Here is a 20578-nt window from a genome sequence, read left to right on the forward strand (position 1 = left end):
TGAAAACCCAGCTACGTGCATTATGGATCCAAGGATTTTTTGAAGGATACAAGGGCAACTCTTTCCCTTTTCAAGTCCTACTGACCTCTGCTCTTCTGCTCCTGGATCAAGATCATACCCCCATTTTTTTGTTTTTTGTTTTTTTATTCAGCTGCATGTTAGACTATAGCAAGTTGAGTTACCTTGGACTCAGGTCGTCTTCTACTACCTCATCCTACCATCCTGCCCTGAATGAATCCCATTAAACCAGAGGACTTGCTTCTGGAGTAAACAGAATGGAGGAATTGAAGGCTGCCAGTATAGTGGATCTCTCAGTAACTAAACTCTCTTAATATATACAAAATTATCATAGTTTGGTAGTATGATAATCAACTCATGATAAAATAAATTTGAACATATTGTTTATCATCCACATTATTTCAATTAGTGAGCCCTTACTATTCTGTACAATCTCCTATGGGATACAAAAAAAGTATAAATTATAATTCCACAAGGAACTTCCCATCCCTTTGGGAGAAAATGGAAGATTCACATGAAACAATTAAGCATGAGGGCATTAATTTTTGTCATAGACCACACATTTCAATCAAACAAATCTGCTAACTGACCCACATCTGCCAGTTACGCTACAATATACTTCCACCTAAAATGTTCTTTTCTTAATAGTACATTACCCTTTCTTTTTTCAAGACCTTGATCAGTGTGTATCTTGTCCATTCAGTCTTCACTAATTAAGCCCACCCAGCTCCAATCATGTTTACTCCATTTTCTTCAGTACCTATGCAATAAATCCAGTATACTATTTTAATTTTTACAAAACCATGTGCACTTAAAACTTCCCATGTCCTTTTTATCTGTTAGTCTAATTTCCCTGATTAGCTTCTTAAGGGTATCATCTTCATGTTTCATAATTCCTTTCCAAAACTGACTAGTGTTCTAAAAGTACTGACTTCTAGAATTAGGCCTAGTAGTCTGTGAAGAATATTTTTTTTCATGAAACATATCAAGTCACACAAAGAAACTATTCCAAAATCTTCTAAGATTGATTACAAAATCACAAAATCTTACCCCTATATGCTGAAAGAGCCAAGATCTCATAACATTTGTAGCATGCTTTGGCAGAACTCCCCTTTTATTTTTAGATGAGCCATCTTCTTGATGCAAGATGCTGAGATCTTGGTTTAACTGTAACTGAAGCTTTCAAATAATAAGTGGAAGAAAATGTTACAAAGCAACAAAAACTACATGCATAACATGCATAAAACTTTAGTTAAAGAAATTACATAGAATGTTTATGACTGAAAGGATGACTATCATTTAAACAACTACTTGTAATAATACAGGTATCTTTTTTTTTTAACATAATCTACATGGATCCAAGCTGAAGGGATAGAGATCTTAATAATATAACAAACTCTTCACCTATTTAACTATCACATAGCCACAAATGTAGGCATAAGATAAATAGTCCTTTGAGCAGATGAAATAGTTATCATGTGCAGTAAGCAAGGATTCATGTATTTTAGTCACAACATAATAAAACATGAATATTTATCTGCATATATTACTAGCCTATTTACTTTTATTTTAGGCACACTCAAAAGAACTCTGTTATTCAAATTTGACCAAAGGGTTATAAGATAAGTCTTTGTTTAAAAAAAAAGATTTGCATCTTGAAAAGTACTATAGAATATCCTAAAAGCAATTAAGTTTGTTCTCTTCCTCATGTTCAGTTCTGGGTTCAGCTCATTAATGATGTTCAGTGTCTGTATAACACAATTAATGGGCCAGCAAAACAAGTTGTCCATACAGTTACAAATCAGACTAGATAACAGCATTGCTATGTTGCTATTCTTACAGTCTATAAATAGTATTCTTCATCCACTTGGTTATTCTACTGTAGATAGTCAAGCAGAATTACTTTGTCCAAGAAGGGATCCCATGTTCTAGGATTTGATGCAATCAAGATGCTATCTATAAACAATGGCTATCTGGAGGCCCTTATCATATATAGGGAATCTCTTTTGTACATGGATTTTGTACTGGGTATTTTTAATAGCAATGGCAAAAAAACATATATCTCCACATGAACACATTCTTCTAATGATATAGTGTTAACCTCCCGTCCCCCAAGCTGTACTTCTTTTCTGTTTTCTTCTTTATCCCTTCTTTTACCTTTCCTTATACTTTACCTCATCCCCCCTCGTATCACAAAGAAAAAAAAAGACTCCTTTAAGAAAGAGGAAATGTTTGTTTAATGATTTAAGAATAATTTCTGCATTAGTTATCCATGTATAATACAACCACAAATAGTTCAAAGCTAAAATAAAAAAAACCTAATCTCAAATTAAAAGACTATGAGAAAGAAAATATAGTGCACAAGAGAAGTAAATTCCAACTTGATCTAAATAAACAAGCAATGATGCCAAAAATGCAAAATCATTAAAATAACATATCTAAGTATTAGTCTATGTTCATTTCCTAAAGAAATAAAACCAATGTGAACAAACTGTCATCATGAGGAGAACAAAAGAGACAGAAACTTGCCTTAGCCAGCAAATACTTGTATTTTTCCCAAGATAAGAGATATGGTAGCCAAGGCAAGTTTAGACTGTACACTCATTTGCAAAATCTTACAGGTAAAGATGGCAGAAGATTATGACACCTTATAGAGGCAATGGAAAGAAAAATCAGTTAAAGAAAATTATGGTGAGAAACACAACTAACCAGATCAGGAAAAGGGCATAATGTTGCTGTGAGTGGGAAAAGGGCATATGTCAGAATTATACAAGACCCCTGACAATTGTGACAAAGAGAATTTTGCTCTCAACAACCCTCTGGATACTAATATCAATCAAAGCATGCAGTCAAGAGACATACTTTTGCCAAAGAGGTTTGCTTTTGTTGCAACAGCTGTGCAATACAGATTCCAAATGGAAGAGAGGGAGCTTGACCAGATAGCTCTGTGTTTGGATGACAATATACTGACTACCAAAAGTCCACAACATTGCAAAGCCCCCTAAATGAGACCCATCGACACAAAAAAGAGTTTTGCCTAACTATCAAACATGGGACAAAATAAGTGGATGAAGAAAGCCTCTTACTAAGACTATTACATGCAGTTGGATGGAAAATCCATAGAGATACTTCATCAGTACAGATATCTTAGACTAGGTGTGGAAAATAAACTGAGCCCAAAATTGAATAGGAGAAGGAAAAGGGCCTAGATTTCATTGGTGTTTTTAACTATGTCATGCTTGTCCTTGAAATAAAGTCCCATCTTTTTAGCATCAGTATTCGTGTGACTGGGCCACAACATATTACCAAAGAAGAATTACACAGGAAAAGTGAGGTGGGGACAGCATCAGACAATCATGCAGCAAATGAAGGATAAACCAGTGGACAGTTCAGATGCTGCAGTGGTATCCATACAGTGTCAAGAGATCTAAAGGAGGGTCCCTGGCACTTTGTGTCAGATCCCTAAGGAAGAGGCATAAGGGGACAAGGCAAAAAGTTACCCAAATGAGAATGTGAGAGAGGACTGAGATCAATACCACTGGAAGGAGTACCTACCATTGCTGAAATCACAGGTGTATCAACATACTGAAGAAGTATTACAAACAGCAACTGGATTTTCCTGTGTAAGGGATGGGGGATGTTAGAAAACAAATTGCTTTTATAAGCAGGACTGCTTTTGATTTAAACTGTTTGAATTCAGTAAGTAGATTTGAGACACTTTTCAATATGTGTTCATGATTTTAGGATTAATTTACAACAGGATTAAAGAAGAGAGGGAGGAAGATTTGATGTGGCAGAAAGATCACCATAGGGGTAATTGTGTAGCATGGAGCACTTGGAGGAAGGGCAGGTGAATGCCCAGCTAGAAAGCTTTGAGCAGTCAAAGGCAGCATTATGACATCCAAATCCTGAGGAAAATAAAGAAGGAGGACAATAGCAAAAGAGATGGGATGCAGCAATAGCACTTCTAGGGCTATATCCCAAAGAGATCATATAAATGGGAAAAAGACCCACATGTACAAAAATATTTATAGGAGATCTTTTTGCGGTGGCAAAGAATTGGAAATTGAGAGGATGCCCATCAATTGGGGAATGGCTGAGCAAGTTGTGGTATATGAATGTAATACAATACTATTGTGCTATAAGAAATTATGAACAGGCTGACTTCAGAAAAACCTGGAAAGAATTGTATGGTCTGATGCTGAGTGAAGTGAGCAGAACCAAGAAAACATTGTACACAATAACAGCCATGTTGTGTGATGACTAATATTGATAAACTTAACCCTTCCTGGCAACACAAGGATCTAAGACATCTCCAGAGACCTTGTGATGGAAAATGCTATCCAAAGAAAGAACTATGGAAGTTGAATTGCTATTTTTTTTTTCTGTTCTGTTGAGTTTTGTTTCCTCTTTCTGATGGTTCCTCCTATTGGTTTTAATTTTTATTTACAACATCACTAATGTGAAAATATGTTTAATAGGAATGTAAATGTATAGCCTATGTCAGATTGTGTGCTGTCTTAAGGAGGGTGGTGAGGAGGAAGGGGGAGAAAAATTTTAAACTCAAAAGCATGTGGAAGTGATTATTGATAAATCAAAATAAATTAATAAAAAAATAAAAAAAAAGAGGTGGGATGGACGGAGGGAGGCATTTGGCAGCTGACTGGGCTGAGTTGTTGAGTTGGAGGAGCCCCACAGCTCTTCCTTATAAATTGAACTGACAGGACTGGAGGGAGTCAGAGGAGATGGATGCATCAAAGACACAAATCAGCTAGTAATGAAATCAGCTTTTGAATAATTACTATGTAGACCAAAATCAAGAGTTAGATTAATCTGTACTAAGAAACTCAAAGAGACAGATGTCATAACTATGGGTGTCACATCTTCCTTAGAATATCTGCATCTTATTGCAGATAAGATGGGAAGGCTACCTTGTCACTTCAATAGAGGTTATAGCGCCATTCAAAGCTAAAAAAAAAAATACCCTTGCAGTTTAATAAAGGAAAAGACAAAAGTGCTAAACTAAAGGTATTTGTGTATACTTCAACAGCTTCAGCTTCATCTTCTAGAGTCTAGGGGTAGGGAACCCGCGGCCTTGAGGCCACATGTGGCCCTCTAGTTCCTCAAGTGTGGCCCCTTTGACTGAGTTCAAACTTCACAGAACAAATCCCCTTAATAAAAGAATTTGTTATGTAAAACTTGGACTGGGTCTTAAGACCACACCCAAGGACCTAGAAGGCCACATGTGGCCTTGAGGCTATAGGTTCCCCACCTTGTACCTAGACCAAATGTGACTACTTTCCTCACATTCAGCAGATGTCAAACTAAAAGGAGAAACTGATGATGGGAAGAAGAATATGCTGGAAAACCCTGAGGCACAGCTAGTTAAATTGTTCTGTGTTGCAGAAACTCTAAAAAAGGAAAAGAGAAAGAAGTGGAAAAAGTGTGGAAGAAAAGGCAATGAGTAACTTTAAGGTGGAAACAGAAAAGCTAAAAGAAGTCTTGTCTAGGTGAGATGGTATAGAAGTCCTGTGTCTCTTGTGCTGGAGATTCATTAACAAGAATAAGAACTGAAAACTGATGTTTGTTTCATAGTAACAAATGGTTTGGGTGTGCAATCGAAAAAAAAAAGAAACGAGTACATTCATTTTAATACATAAAAGAAGGGGGAATAATGAAAAACTTGCATTTTATTTTATTTATCAGTATGAAAAAAGAGGTCATATTTCTTACTATGCTGGAATTGCAAATCTCTTTTTTGTTGTTTGCTTGAAAATATTACTGAATCTGTTTCAACGAAGAGGAAGTTCATAATGAATTTTTATGGAATACTTATGATGTAATTTTTAAAGAGGTCAGTATTACAAATAGGTTAATGTAGCCTTAAAAGTAACCAGTAAAACATACTATGTGGAAGGGAAAATTAGCTTACTAATAAATGGAGCAATTACTTTTCCTATAATGCAAAAGGAATATATGATATTTTATATATTTTAAAAATATTTTAGCTTTCACACCCCAAATCACAACTTTGTACCTAGATCTGTACAGTGCTGCATTTAGGTGATGACAATAGGAATTTGTGAACTATAAAACAGATGATATCTGTGCAAATAGTAATAACTAATGAAATAAACAAAATAAATTTGATACCTGAAAAATTTCATGTCACTTATAACTCAAGGTTCATGAAAGAAATTTATTCAACCATATTTAAGTCAATAAACATATGAGATTTTCTAAAATCTGTCAAAGCTAAGAGGCCAGAAAGCTGTCCTTAGCTGAACTCTACCAAATTTACTATACAAATACTAGCCTTAGTCTGTATTTATCTGCTTATATAGTAGATTCAAATATTATCTGTCCCAAGGTCTTATGATTTAGCCTTAACCTTTTAAAAACAGTATTAACAAAGTATAAATCTTTAGAAAATTTGTTATGAAAGATCAGAGCAGCCAATCTATCATATAAATATTAAATTAAAATATTATTTGGCTAATAAACTAAGTGATCTTAAAAACCAAATACTGCCACTTCTCCAAGCACATTTTCATAAACCACATGGTTAGCATTAATAGCTTCTATTTGTGATTATCTACCATAGCTTCAAAATAATTCTCTATGTTAGGTCGATATGGAAAATTTTAATATTAACTAACATCTTTTCCCAAAAATGGGTAGTTTAGGGTTTAAATTCTATTATAGCAAATGGCCTAAAGATTTCTGTTCATGAAATTACATGATTGTAGAGTATGTGTCACCATGCTTCTATTTTATTTTCTATTCCTTAAACTTAAAATCTATTTAGCTTGTTTTTTATTTTAAAATTTGATTTTGTAACTGAAATGCTTCATGTTTTAACATAAAAAATCTTTTATAATAATGATAATAATATTGATTCACATAAAAAGTTTAAATAATGTATATATCTGAGGAGGAAGTTAATCTTATGTTAAATGCATACATTTTGCCTCTTTAAAAAGGTTGCAGGTTGTTGTCCTAATGAGACTATCACTAAACAAAACTGGCTGACACTATTCCTCATGCATGACATGACAAATGAATGATTGTTTTTTGTGACCCATATCTCACCTTCAACCTAGGTTTTAATGAGTCCTTACGTAAAGATTTTTAAGCTATGTGTATGCCAGGAATTAACAGAAGCGTGCCACATAGATAATGACAGCAACCAGGAAGAGGTTGTGAACCAGGGCAAAAGGGGGTCCCAGACCCAGACCAAGGCACCCCCAGATCCATACTGGGGCACTGTGACAGAGACAGGTGTGAACAGGCAGCTTTGTCACCTACTACTGATTCTGAAGTCAGAGATCTAGGGTAGACTGAGAAAGAGAACTGCACAAGGGAATGGTATTCCCATGTAGGGAGACTCTGCTGTGTCTGGAGAAAGGAGGAAGTTCATACATGGTCAGCAGTAATGTGTTGATAGGTGCAGAGCAGGGTTTCACTTCCAGCATCAAGCTCACCTGCAGAGCTCACCTATAACAGGAATCCTAGACCAAAGGGAAACCTACAATCCTGCCACTATAGGCCCAAAGAGCTTTCCAGCTGGCTTATACATGGTGGGTCCAGCAGCAGTCTACTTTTAGAAAGACTCAAACCCTGGTCAAGATCTTGCAAAGCTCAGACTGGGATTTGGGGTGAGAAAAGGGGAAGGTAGGACAGGGAAGAGAGCAATAAAGACTTTGTAATGGATCAGACCACTTTGGAAGCTCTAAAAACTTGTAGCTCCCCAGCCTGTCCCTGAGATCCTGGAATAACACAATACTTAATACCCCAAGAAAGTAGCAACAGGACCAGCCTAGACCTTCCTTCCACAAGTGCCACCAAGATCAGCATTGAGTCCCAAAGTCAGGAAGTAAGCTGGAAAAATTAACAAACAACCCCTCTCCCCAACCATAATGACTTATTATGGTGGCAGGTGTGCTCAGAACACAAAAAGAGAAGAAAAGAATGACTCAAAAACATTTACAAGCAAAGCTTGAAAGAAAAACATAACTTGGGCACAAACTCAAAGAGAATTCCTGGAAGAGATGAGTCAAGAGTTAAAAAAGAAGAAAGAGTTTTAAAATGTTTTTTATAAATGCAATGAGAATGTTTGAGGAAAAAAATGACAAACTACGGAAGAAAAAATTGGAAAGGGAATTACCAGCTTGGCACAACAAATGCAAAACCTTGCCCAAGCAACAAACTCCCTGATAATTTGAATGGATAAAATAGAAGCCAATGATTCCCTGAGGCAACAGGAAATATCATAATAAAGTGAAAAGGCTTAAAAAAAATAGAAGAAAATGTAAGGTGTCTCAAAGCAAAAGCAACTGATTTGGAGAACAAATAGAAGAGAAAAAAATTTAAGAATCACTGGACTATCTGAATGCCATTGCTAAAAAAAAGAGCCTAGACATCTTAAAGAAATATTAAAAGAAAACTGTCCAGAGCTCTTAGATCCAGAGAGTACAATGTAAATAGAAAGAATCCACCCACTTCCTGAAACCCTAGAAATACCAGGAATACCCTAATAGCCAAAATTCAGAGCTTCCAGGTCAAAGAAAAAAATACTGAAAGCAGCCAGAAAGAAAGAATTCAAATACTAAGGAGCCATAGTTAGGATCACACATGATTTAGCAGCCACAACTTTAAACAAATGGAGAACTTGGAATACAATATTCGAGAAGGCGAAGGATAAGGGCTTATAGCCAAAAATAGCTTACCTAGCAAACCGAGTATAATGCCACAGTGTGAAAATGGTCTTTTAATGAAAGAGAGGACTTCCAAGCATTTCTGATGAAAAGACCAGAGCTATGAACAAACTTTGAAGATCAAACATAGGAGTGAAGAAAAATATATAAAGATAAACATGACTGAACAATGATAAAGGACTAAACAATGATAAACTGCTTACATTTAAACATGGGAAAAATGATACGTGTATCCCCTCTGAACTCTATCATTATCAGGGTTGACAGAGGGAGTGCGTCTGCCATGGATATTGGTGATCTTAACAAAATAATGGAATGAGGGGAAGAGGAATACACCATAGGGAGTAAGGATGAGGTGGGGAAAGGAAAGGAAGATTAGGGAGAATTATCTCACATAATCAGCAAGTATAAGTAGACATCTATATAAATACAGAGTGGGGTGGGGTGGGGAGAGCAGCTGACACCTGAGCCTCATTCTCCTCTAAATTAAACAAAAGAAGGAAGAATATAACATACACACATATACTCAGAGTGAGGTACAAAAATACATTTCACTCAACAGGGAAAAAAGGAAGGAAAGGAGGGAAGAGAAGTAGGAGAATGGGGGTGTGTGTGTGCAGGGTAGGTTATGGGAGGTAGTAGTCCTAAGCAAAAGAAATTTCAAGAAAGTACAAAAATATTTATAGCTCTTTTTGAGGTGGCAAAGAATGAGGGTCTATAGGATGCCCCCATAAATTGGGAAATTGGATCCAAAAAATTATCATTACAAATGTGATGCTGAATTCTTATCAGTGTAATGCCCAACCAAGATTCCAGAGGACTAATGATGAAACATGCTACCTATCTCCTGATAAAAAGGTGAAGAACTCAGAATGCAGAAAGAGAAATTTTTTTTTACATGGCCAATGTAGAAATTTGTTTTGATTCACTACATTTGTTTGCAATAGATTTTGTTTTTCATTAATTCTTGAGGGTTTGAGGGAGGGACTGGGGAAGAGTGATGGTGGAGGAAAGGTAAGAAGGCAGATCTTGGCCAATTCAAACAAAATATGACATACTGATATAAATAATTCCTAGACTAGGAAACTGCCTGTACCAATGCAGTTCAACACTTTCTTTGCAACTGATAGTAAAGGTGTCAAACATGAGGCCCATGGGCCAAATGTGGCCTACAACACTCCTGACTGTGGCTCAAACCAGACTGAGAGATATTTGACAAAATAAATAAAAATACAACAAAATATAGATAATGTTACATATTAAAGCTAAGTCAATATGTGGCCCACAGGGATCCTTATGTGCAGTTGGTTGTTGTTTTTCAGTGTTTTCCAATCCTGTCTTATGCTTTGTGACTCCATTTGGGGTTTTCTTGGCAAAGATACCGGAGTGGTTTGCCATTTCTTTCCCCAGCTCATTAAGTGACTCACTCAGGGTCACACAGCTAGTGAGTGTCTGAGGCCAGATTTGAACTCAGGAAGATGAGTGTTCCTGACTCCAGGCCCAGTACTCTATCAACTATGCCACCGAGTTGCCATATGTACAGTTTAGTGACCTCTCTTTCTGTTTGAGTTGACACCATTAACTTCTAGTATTAAGGGGATGTCCACATTAAGCCCAACATCACATAGCCCATAGGTGTCAGAGGCAGGACAGTATAAAGTGTGGAGAACAGTGAGAATGCATAAATAGGCAGTGTGTACATTTCTTCCATGGCTAAGTGACTGGTATCTCTGTTCAAGTGCTGCAGGCAGGCCTCCCTTCTAGAAGGTGGAGGAGTTCATGAAATCTCTTACTACTAACCATGTTAGCGAGGAGAATGTGAAGACTGAAGTTCTTCTTCCATGTGAAAAGGAAGAGGGAAAAATAAAAAGGATTTGAAAAGGTAGAATAAAAAGGATCTAAAAAGGTAGGAGTGTGCACTGGCATGTCAGGAGTCTAAAGTGATGAAAAACGAGCACAGAGAAGAAAAGAGGGACCCCTGAACACCTGGAGCTAAGAGGAAGGCACTGAACCATCAGAGGAGGAAGCAGGTGCTTCTCCTTCAAGGAATGATGTGGATTGACGGTAGGACTGGGGAACCTGCGGCCTTTAGGCCACATGTGGCCTTTTAGGTCCTTGGGTGCAGCCTTTTGACTGAGTCCAAGTTTTACAAAGCAAATTCTTTTATCAACGGGATTTGTTCTGTGAAGTTTGGATACAAAGGGCCACACTTGAAGACCTAGAAGGCCACATGTGGCTTCAAGGCTGCAGATTCCCCATTCCTGCAAGCTATCAGATGAATAGCACATGTATTCTGCACAAACAGAAGAAGAAACAAGGGGTAATGAACAAAAAATCCCTGTTAAAAGAATAATGAGGCAGATATCTGTTGTTCTGAAAACAGTAGAAGTTTTTTTTGTTTGTTTGTTTTTTAGGCAATTGGGGTTAAGTGACTTGCCCAGGGTCACACAGCTAGTAAGTGTCAAGTGTTTGATCTGAGGCCAAATTTGAACTCATGTCCTCCTGATTTCAGGGCGGGTGCTCTATCCACTGCACCACCTGCCCTGAAAACAGAAGAAGTTTTAAAAAATAATGTTGTCTCTATAGTAGGCACTTAAAAGATTCATTTGTTCGTTCATTCTTATCAGGACACATATTCAGACCATGACAGATAACTTTCTGAGGCTTAATAAAACATAATTACTACCCACTTTCTGGTAAGTCTAATGGGTACAAACGATGTTGTCAAAAAGAATCTAGAAATCACTGCTAGGTTTATGAGGGCAAGTGAAAGAAATAAACATGCTATATATACAAAAAAATTCACAGGAGCACATTTTGTGTGGCAAATACTTAACTGTGGTCAGTGAATAGAAATGACTAAAATTAAGAATTAAGAGAAGCATAAATATGAAAACAGAATAAAGTAAGCAGAACCAGGAAAACAAAATACAGAATGACTATGACACAAACAGAACAATAAATGATACTGAATGATATGCAACTGTAATGACCAAGCTTGGCCTTGGAAAGTTAAAATGAACTTCTACTTTCTCCTTTGTAGAGGTAGAGGGATATGAGTGTGGAATTCATATAATGTCATACACAGCTGTGCTGGTTGATTTTGCTGAACTTTCTGTATTTTGTTTTTTAATCTTTGTTAAAAGGGATGCTTTGCTAGAAAAAGGAAGAAGTTGAAAATGAGTATGTTCTATAATCAAAAAAGCAAGAATAAACATTTAAAAAGAAAGAGCCATGGCCTACAACACAGGAAAACTAAGTCCCTGGCTGGGGCTATAACTGGAGCAACTCACATGGGCTAATAAGAATAAGTTTGCAAGAGTCTTACAAAACCGAAATAAAAGGGCTTTAAATTGAAAAGGTTGAAAACTGCTTACATATATCAATCAAGCTAAGCTTCACTGAGAGTGTCAACAATGTAGGAAGAAGAGTAGTAGATACATTCAGAAATTTACAGAAGACAAAATTCAAGAAAGGAGACAGAAAGAAAACCCTTAGCCTCAGATCTCTACACCCAAGTACATAAAGTATGGGCAATAAGCAAGGTAAATTAGAGATACTCACATTGGGAAGCAAATCTGACTCCCCAGGCTTCAGTCAGTCAGTCAATAAACATTTACTAAGTACCTACTGTGTGTCAGGCACAGTGCTTAGTGTTAGGAATACAAAGAAAGGTAAAGGACAGTCCTTGCCCTTAAGGAGATCACCATCTAATGGGGGAAACAACATGCAAATGCTTATGCACAAACAAGGCCGCAGAGGAAAAGTACTAGAATTAAAAGAAGTTGGGAAAGCCTTCCTACAGAAGGTGGGATTTTAGCAGGGACTTGAAGGACACCAGGGAAGCCAGGAGGTAGAGATGAGAAGAAAGACCATTCCATGAATGAAGGCAGTGAAAATGCTAGGAGTCAGAAGATGGATTTGCTGTTCAAGGAACAGCAAGATGGCCAGTGTCACTGGATTAAAGAGTATGCAGAGGGTGGGGGGAGATGGGGCAGGCTGTGGTCGGGTGGCGTAAAGCATAAGAAAATTAGACAAGTAGGAGGGGGTAGGTTACAAAGGACTTTGAACACCAGAGGATTTTATAATTTGATCCTGGAAGTGACAGAGATCCATTGGAGTTTGTTGAGTAGGGGGGAGACATGGCTGGACCTGCACTTTATAAAAATCACTGTAAGTGTCTGAATGGAGGATGGACAGAAGTGGGGAAAGACTTGAGGCAGGCAGACCCACCAGCAGGCTATTGCAATAATCAAGCCATGAGGTGACAAGGGCCTGCACCAGAGTGGCGGCAGTGTCCAAGGAGAGAATGGGGCATATTTCAGAGACACTGCAAAGGTGAAACTGACAAGCCTTGGCAATAGCTCAGATATGGGAGGGTGTGAGTGACAGTGAGGAATCTAGGATGACTCATAGGTTGTGAGCCTAGGGGACCAGGAAGATCATGTGACTCCCTACAGTAATAGGGAAGGTGGGGCGGGGGAGGGAGGGTAAGGTTCAGTGCAAAAGATAATGAGTTTGATTTTAAACATATTGAATTTAAGATGTCTACGAGACATCCAGTTCAAGAGGTCTGAAAGGCAGCTAGAGATGCAAGACTAGAGGTCAGCAGAGAGACTGGAGCAGGAAAGGTAGATTTGACATTCATCAACATAGAGATGGTAATTAAATCCATGGGAACTAATGAAATCACCATGTGAAGTAATATAGAAGGAGAAGAGAAGAGGACCCAGGACAAACCCCTAAGGGACACCTATCATTAGAGGGCATGATCTGGATGAGGATCTAACAAAGGACAGAGAAGGAGTGGTCAGATAATAGAAGGAGGACCAGAAGAGAGTGGTACCCTGAAAACCTAGAGAGAAGAGAGTACCAGGGAGGAGAGAGTGATCAACAGTGTCCAAGGCTTTACAGAGGTCAAGAAGAATGAGGATTGAGAAAAGGCCATTGGATTTGGTAACTAAGAGATCATTAGTAACTTTGGAGTGAGGAGTTTCAGTGTAATGATAAGACTGGAAGCCAGATTGTAAGGGGATAACAAGAGAGGCGGGAGGTGAGCCATGAAATGTTTGAGGTCAAGGATGAAAAGGTTTCGAAGAGTCCCTGTAGAGAGTGGGATAGTGAATTGATAAAGGAAGTACAGTAGGATTGCCTAACAGCAGGTAAGGTCCAGTTGAGGTTGCGTAACATAAATTTGTAGTGGACCCAGTCCGAATGACGGCATGATTTTTTCCTCCTTCATTCATCAGCACATGTGTAGGTATAAAGGCATTGTATGGTGGGAGTGATCCAAGGCTAAGACTTGGCTGAGCATAATTAGCAATATAAGGGGACAAGAGATTCAAGAGAGGAGGACAGTGTAAAGTTGAATTGGTTCACCAAGAAGTCAAGATGAAGAAGACAGGAGAGTGGCCTTGGAGAGATTGAGGGGTCAAAGAACTGGAATTTATGACACAGATAAAGAGTAGGGTTTTGTGAGAGAAGGGCAGAGGGAGAGGTGAAAAGCCAATAGATAAAAGAATTTCAGAATTCTTGAACATGGAGGTGGTACGTTTGTAGGTGATAACATCAAGTGTATGACCACCTTTGTGTGTGGCTGAGGTGGGGTGGAGGAGTAGTTTATAGGAGGTAAGTAGGTTGAGGAACTAAGTGGTGAGGGAGAATCAATGATAGTTGAAGTTCTCTAGTATGAGGGTAGGAGTTGGGGAGGAGTGAAAAATTGTAAGCCAGGTATTGAACTCATTGAAGAAGGAAGAGGAGTCACCTGTGGGTCTGTAGACAACAGCTACCAGGATTTTGATTGGGTGGTAGATGTGAATAGTATGAACCTCAAAGGAAGACAGGTTACTGGATGATGGAAGAAGGGGAAGAACCTTGAAGTGGTAATGTGGAGCAAGCTGAGCTGAGGAGTACAAGACGCAGCTAGTACTAGAAAGGGTGGCCAGGGAGGTCATATCATCTTGGGGAAGCCAGGTTTCAGTAAGAGCTAGTAGATGGAAAGAGTAGAAGAGGAATAGATTTAAGATGAAGGGAAGTTTGTTGCCTATGAAACAGGCATTCCCAGAGGGTACAGCGGAAGGGTTGGGAGGAGTTAGGATGAAACTTTGAGGTGGTAGGACTGAAGGGATGAGAATGAGGAAATCAGGTGGTAGGGGCTGACGAATGGGATTTGGAAACTGATCTTCAGGAGTTTGGAATTAGTGGGATGTGAAGGAAATGACTAGATTTGAGAATGTTCATTAATGAGTGGAGGCTGCCACTCTTGTACTCTCAAAGAACAAAGGAGGAGATTGGGGCCTGAAGTTGAAGGATTGTTCTTTATCTAGAAGGATTTGAAGATCCAAAAAAGGAGACAGAGAATGGGTGATCAGATAGGCAGAAGGACAACCAGGAGAGAGTGGTTTCCCAAAAACTTAGAGAGAAGAGAATATCAAGGAGAAGGTGAGCAACAGTGTCAAAGGCAAGAGGTCAAGAAGTATAAGGATGAGAAAAGACCACTAGGCTTGACAATTGAGCACTGGCAACTTTGGAGAGAGCAGTTTTGGTTGATTTGGTAAGGCTGGATTATGGTTTTGGAAGAGGAAAGCAGAAAGGTAGAACAGCTTTATATGCTTAAAAAATACGCTCATGTAAAAAATGCTAGAAGCAGAAGGAAAATAGAAATGGTAGAAAACATGTGGATGAAAATCAACAGAGGAAGTATCAGAGGCAATACTGCCAGAATACAGTACAAACTACCTGAAGAGAAAGACAAAATGGATGAGAATTTGTGAAACAGACTATAAATCTGGCAGGACATGATGAAGAAGTTGGGGCTTCGGTTATATGGACATCTCTTTCTGTCTACAGCAGAGCAGCTAATAATTTCTTAACTTACGTTAATTATAATTTTGTCCTTCAAAAGGTGGAAAACAGAAATTTCTATTCTGGATCTGAGAACGAACTTAGTTGCTATGATAGAAATGAAGTAACTGATCCTTCTTAAACTTTATGATACAGCAAAATAGTTCTGTGATACATAGAAAGCTGGGAGTAGTCTGATATATTTTAGGGAGGTGGAGTAAAACATGTTTAGGAAAAGGGAAGGCTGAATTCCATGGCCTAAAATTCTACAGGATACTCAGGCTCCCACAAAATAGAAAGGTCTCAAGAATGAAATGCTATGCTTCCAACTAAGGTGGTCATGTAAGAACAGACAGATAAGCATTCTTCCACTTTTATTCCAGCAATAATCTAAAAAAGAACACCAGGTTGAACAATGGTCAAGAAATTTGAAGAAAAATATCAGTAAGCTCTTTCATCCAGTGCCTAAAAGGGCAGTAAGAAATTGTGGACAATGGAAGAGGGATCCTACCAGATGAGCTAGCCGTAGTGTAGGTAAAAGAGGCCAGAAATTCAAAGCAGTGACTTAAGTGTTATTAAGCATTTATCAAAGCATTTATTATAATCCTTGTTAACTGACAGGGGAAGGAAGAAGGCCCAGGGAAGAACGATCATGGAAGCAGCTTACCTGAGGATAGCTAACTCCAGAGTTCTGACCAGCCACACTGAAGCCTAGCAACAATGAAAGCACACTCACTAAAGAAACTGGAAGGCAGGAGCAAAAATTCAGGAAAACAAAGTCAGGATCATTCAAGAGCGCAGGAAGAGGCAGAGCCTGGCTTTGGTACAAAGTCCCAACTCAGGAAATGAGGCTAAATATATGGAGTATATATATATATTTATATGTATATATATAAGCTAAATATATAAAGTAACATTATGGATCAAAAGATACCCAAGAGGTAAACCCAGAAAGAGAGAGTAACTTCACAACTGCAAACAATGGCTCAGAGAAAAAATGACTCAGTAATAAAGATGACAGAAGAACCTGGAAGAAAAAATGGAATTAAAGATGAAATAAGAGCTCTGGAGAAAAGAATTAGAAGGAAGAATAAGTAGTTTAAAATACAAGGAAGAAAATCATGTCCACATAGCAGCCTCTAAAAAAAATCAGAATGCACCACACAGAACTCAATGATTCCATTAGACAAGAAATAGAAAATAAAAGATCAAGCAGCTAAAAGAACAGAAGAATGTGTAAGGTGTCTTCTATCAAAGAGAAATTACCTGTAAAACAGATCAAGGAGAGAAAAATTTAAGAATCATCACCTTTCTTAAAAACCATGACCATAACCACATTATATTTCAAGAAATCATAAATAGAAACTGCCCAGATAAAAATGAGATATTTATAAATCACTGAGCACAGTGCCTGGCACATAGCACCATATAAATGCTAGTATTATTGTCTTTTTTCACTAGGATCAGAGGGCAAAGTTAAAAATCAAATAAATCAAATCAAATCAAAGAATCAACTGGTCATCTTTTGAAAGAAACCTTCAAATGAAAACCCTCACGAATATCAGACAAAAACCAGAGCTTCTAGGTAAAAAATAAAATACTGCAATCTTCAATAGCAGCCAATCAATCAATCAATGCTAGAAAAAAATAGTTTAAGGACTAAGGAATCCTAGTCAGGATAAGAGTTAGAAGCAACTACTTCAAGAAAAGATGTGGGGAAGGAACAGTCACAAGGGAAACAAGCATCAACTTTAAAGGACTCATGACTAAAAGAGGAAAAAAGTATAAGAACTAGTAATGGAATCATTGCAAAGGAAAGAGAGCAAGGACCAGTGGAGTAGAAGCAGATACCTTCAATTACAGATCTCAAGAGCTGTTCACGTTGCTTCACTTTTATCACATTTTTCTACGTAAAGAGGGGAGGAGGAAATGTTAAAAGGAAATCACAGTTAACTGTTATAACCGTAATATGAATGTAATGAACTTACCTACACAAGACAGCAAAATTGTCAGTCAATAAATATTTATTAAGTACCTAATATGTGCCAGGCACTGTGCTAAGCAACGGGGATACAAAACAAGGTCCTTGCCCTCAAGGAGCTCACAATCTAATGGGGAGACAATAAGCAAACAAATATTTACAAACAAGCTATATACAGGATAAATAGGAAATAATTAAAAGGAGGAAAGATGGTAGAATTTAGAGGGGTTAGAAAAAGCTTCCTGTAGAAGACAGGTTTTGAGTTGGGACTTAAAGAAAGCCAGAGAAGTAAGCAGGCAAAGATGAGGATGGAGGACATTCCAGGCATGGGAGACAATCAGAGAAAATGCCCGGAGCTGAGAAAGAGAGTCTCTTGTTCATGAAATAGCAGGAGGCCAGTGGTACTGGATAGAAGAGTATGTGTCAGGAAGTAAAGTGTAAGGTATAATGTATCAGAAAACAGAATCCAACAACATTTTATTTACACTTAAAACAAATATTCACAGAATTAAAATGAGACGCGAGAGCAGAAATAATTATGCTTCAGATAAACTCAAAAAAAAAAAAAAAAAGAAGTGGTAACATTCACAATCTCAGCAAAGCGATGCTAAAAAACGCAATCTTAGCCCTAGTCCCCACCCCACCTCAGATTGGGACCTGGAAGGTATGATAAATCACTATACCAAAGTGAGTCCTGAAATGAGAAGGACTAGAGAGTTCTTAGGAAAGAAAATTAGTTGCCTGAAGATCAAATATTGCCAGCTGGAGGAGGCCTTACATGTTTATCTGATTCACTTATGGGCAACAGGCACTACCCTTGAAAATTTGTTCACAAAAGTCAGATTTTGTAAATTGGAAGCAATAAATGAGGATTCCCTGTTGCCAGACAATTTTGGTGCCATGCACTGTTTACGACAGCATTAAAATTATTTTTAGAAAAACCACATCTCTGTTTCAGCAGGTTTGCGCAAGAATCAGGTACGGTTGGCTTCCTAAAGTGAGTTCTCTGCTTATCTAATTCTGGAAACAGAATTAGGAAGGTGTTCTCTGTTTTAAAAAAAGTTAGGGGTTTTCAAGTAACTATACACTACTGACTATCTGAAGAAGCTCCCACCTCCTTACAAACTGAAGGCCTTAGTGGCCACTAGAGCTAAGTTCCTAGGCAGCACTCCTCCTGCCTGGAAGCAGTCATGAACTGGGAGTTTGCCCAATCCAGGACTGCACACCTCTACTCCTAAATGCTAAACAAAAGGTGGGTCAGTTTAAATAGAACCATTCAATGTTGCTCTCCCAGGCAGTCTACATCAAAGCAACAGGAGCAATTACATACTTGATTATTAAAACATATGTTCAGTAAAGAGACTGATGGCTACTAGGACAAGAAATACCAAGAGAAGAGACAGAGGGGGGCCTTGGTATCTTGCTTGATTTCCTCAATGCCCTCAGTATCCTGTCTTTATGAGATTTGGATTGTTAGGACTGAGGTGGCCACGCTTCCCAAACATGCTTTGTTCTTATTATTAGATTAATGAGGGCTCAGTGGCCTTATGTTCAGGTGACAGTTTACTGAGCAGAAAAAAGGCATCTTTGAGGGTCAACTGGATATTACATATCTCTAAATCATGCTTAATAGACTCCTGAAGGACCCTAATACTCATAAGATAGCTATTCTAAAGGAATTCAGGTGACCTAAATCCCTAGGAAGCACACTTGGGTGAAACACGGGAACCCCCTTGAAAGTAGGAAATTTTGGAGAAACTACCACCTGAGAGGCAAAGACCCCTGCTGGGAAAAAGGCGGGATCAGGCGTACACACCCTATCACTGCTGTAAATCAGCTTGAATGTATCATGGGAATGGATTTGTTGGGTTCATGGTAAGGTGGACCCAGTTAGATTAGCCAAGTCCAATACAGAAAGGAAAGCTGGGGGAAACCTCTCTATCCTTTGCATCATTTCATCATTGACTGATACTGCAATCCCCAGGGACAATGCTGAAATTTCCACTCACACAGCAGACTATCAAAGAGAGCAGGTTTCTCTCACACCACATCTCCCTACAACAACCCTATTTGGTTAATGTGGAAAGCAGACAAGAGTTGGTGGCTTTATTAGGAGGTGAACAGTGTGTGGTCCTCCTCAAAGTTGTTGACAAAGTGTTGGTTACTGAGACTGTCACCCATAGTTCCCCTTCATCATTATATTGATGATGTGTTAAGTGAATATTCCTCTGCAACTACTCCCACTGCCATTTGTAAAGTAGTTCCTCATCTGTGCTCTTGTGGATAGAAAATCAAACAAGCCTTGGATGACAGAGGGCCCTCCAGGTTAGTAAAATTTGTGGAATGCCATGGAGGGGCACACCTACCCCACATTCACTTCTGTTTAGGGTAAATTCCAGGCCCTGGCTGCCCTGTCATACAAAAAGGAGACCTAACACTTAAGACTTTTTAGGTTTTAGTAGACCCATGTTCTCCATTTGGGTGCCCTCTCCCTCACTTATAAGATCATCAGAAAGTATGCCACCTTCATTTGGGGTCCTAAATAGTCCTCTGCCCTACAGAATATTAAGGAAACTGTTCACCATGCCCTTCCCTTGGGTCCTTATGATGAAAAGGGCCTCAAAACCCTGAAAGTTAGTGCCTCAATTTACAATCAAAATGGAACCTGCGGTAGATCCCTGTAGGAGCTCAAACTGATAGCTTTTGGATTTCTAGAGCCACCCTCCTGAGGTTGCCTACCTTTGAGAGGAACTCTTTGATGCTACGGGGCATTGGTAACCAGGAAATGCCTAATCAACGGACGTTTTTCTTTTGTTGTGCCTAGATATTCTCATACTAAAGAAGGTTAAGACACTGACTCTAATAGGATTGGCAGAACCCAGGAAGTCTCCACTGTCAAGTACAAATGATACGTTCTAGAATGTGACAAAACCAGGCCCTCGAGCACCAGCACTTTCCACAAAATAGTTACTATTTGAGGACGTACTTCTGAGAATGAAGTCTTCACTGAGTCCTTCCC

The 20578-nt window shown here is 38.5% G+C and overlaps 1 protein-coding gene across 3 annotated transcripts in view; it reads right to left on the bottom strand.

Annotated features, from left to right (window-relative positions):
* Positions 1 to 20578, bottom strand: part of PKNOX1 (PBX/knotted 1 homeobox 1) — a 174778-nt gene that overhangs the window by 17607 nt on the left and 136593 nt on the right. For all 3 annotated transcript variants that reach the window (XM_027843659.1, XM_027843660.1, XM_027843661.1), the window contains one exon: positions 1069 to 1197. In XM_027843659.1, the coding sequence (XP_027699460.1) occupies positions 1069 to 1197 (129 nt within the window). The remainder of the gene's footprint in view (positions 1 to 1068; positions 1198 to 20578) is intronic.

The sequence above is a fragment of the Vombatus ursinus genome, unplaced genomic scaffold (genome assembly GCF_900497805.2).
Source record: "Vombatus ursinus unplaced genomic scaffold, bare-nosed wombat genome assembly UNPS02014924.1, whole genome shotgun sequence".
NCBI classification, from domain to species: Eukaryota; Metazoa; Chordata; class Mammalia; order Diprotodontia; family Vombatidae; genus Vombatus; species Vombatus ursinus.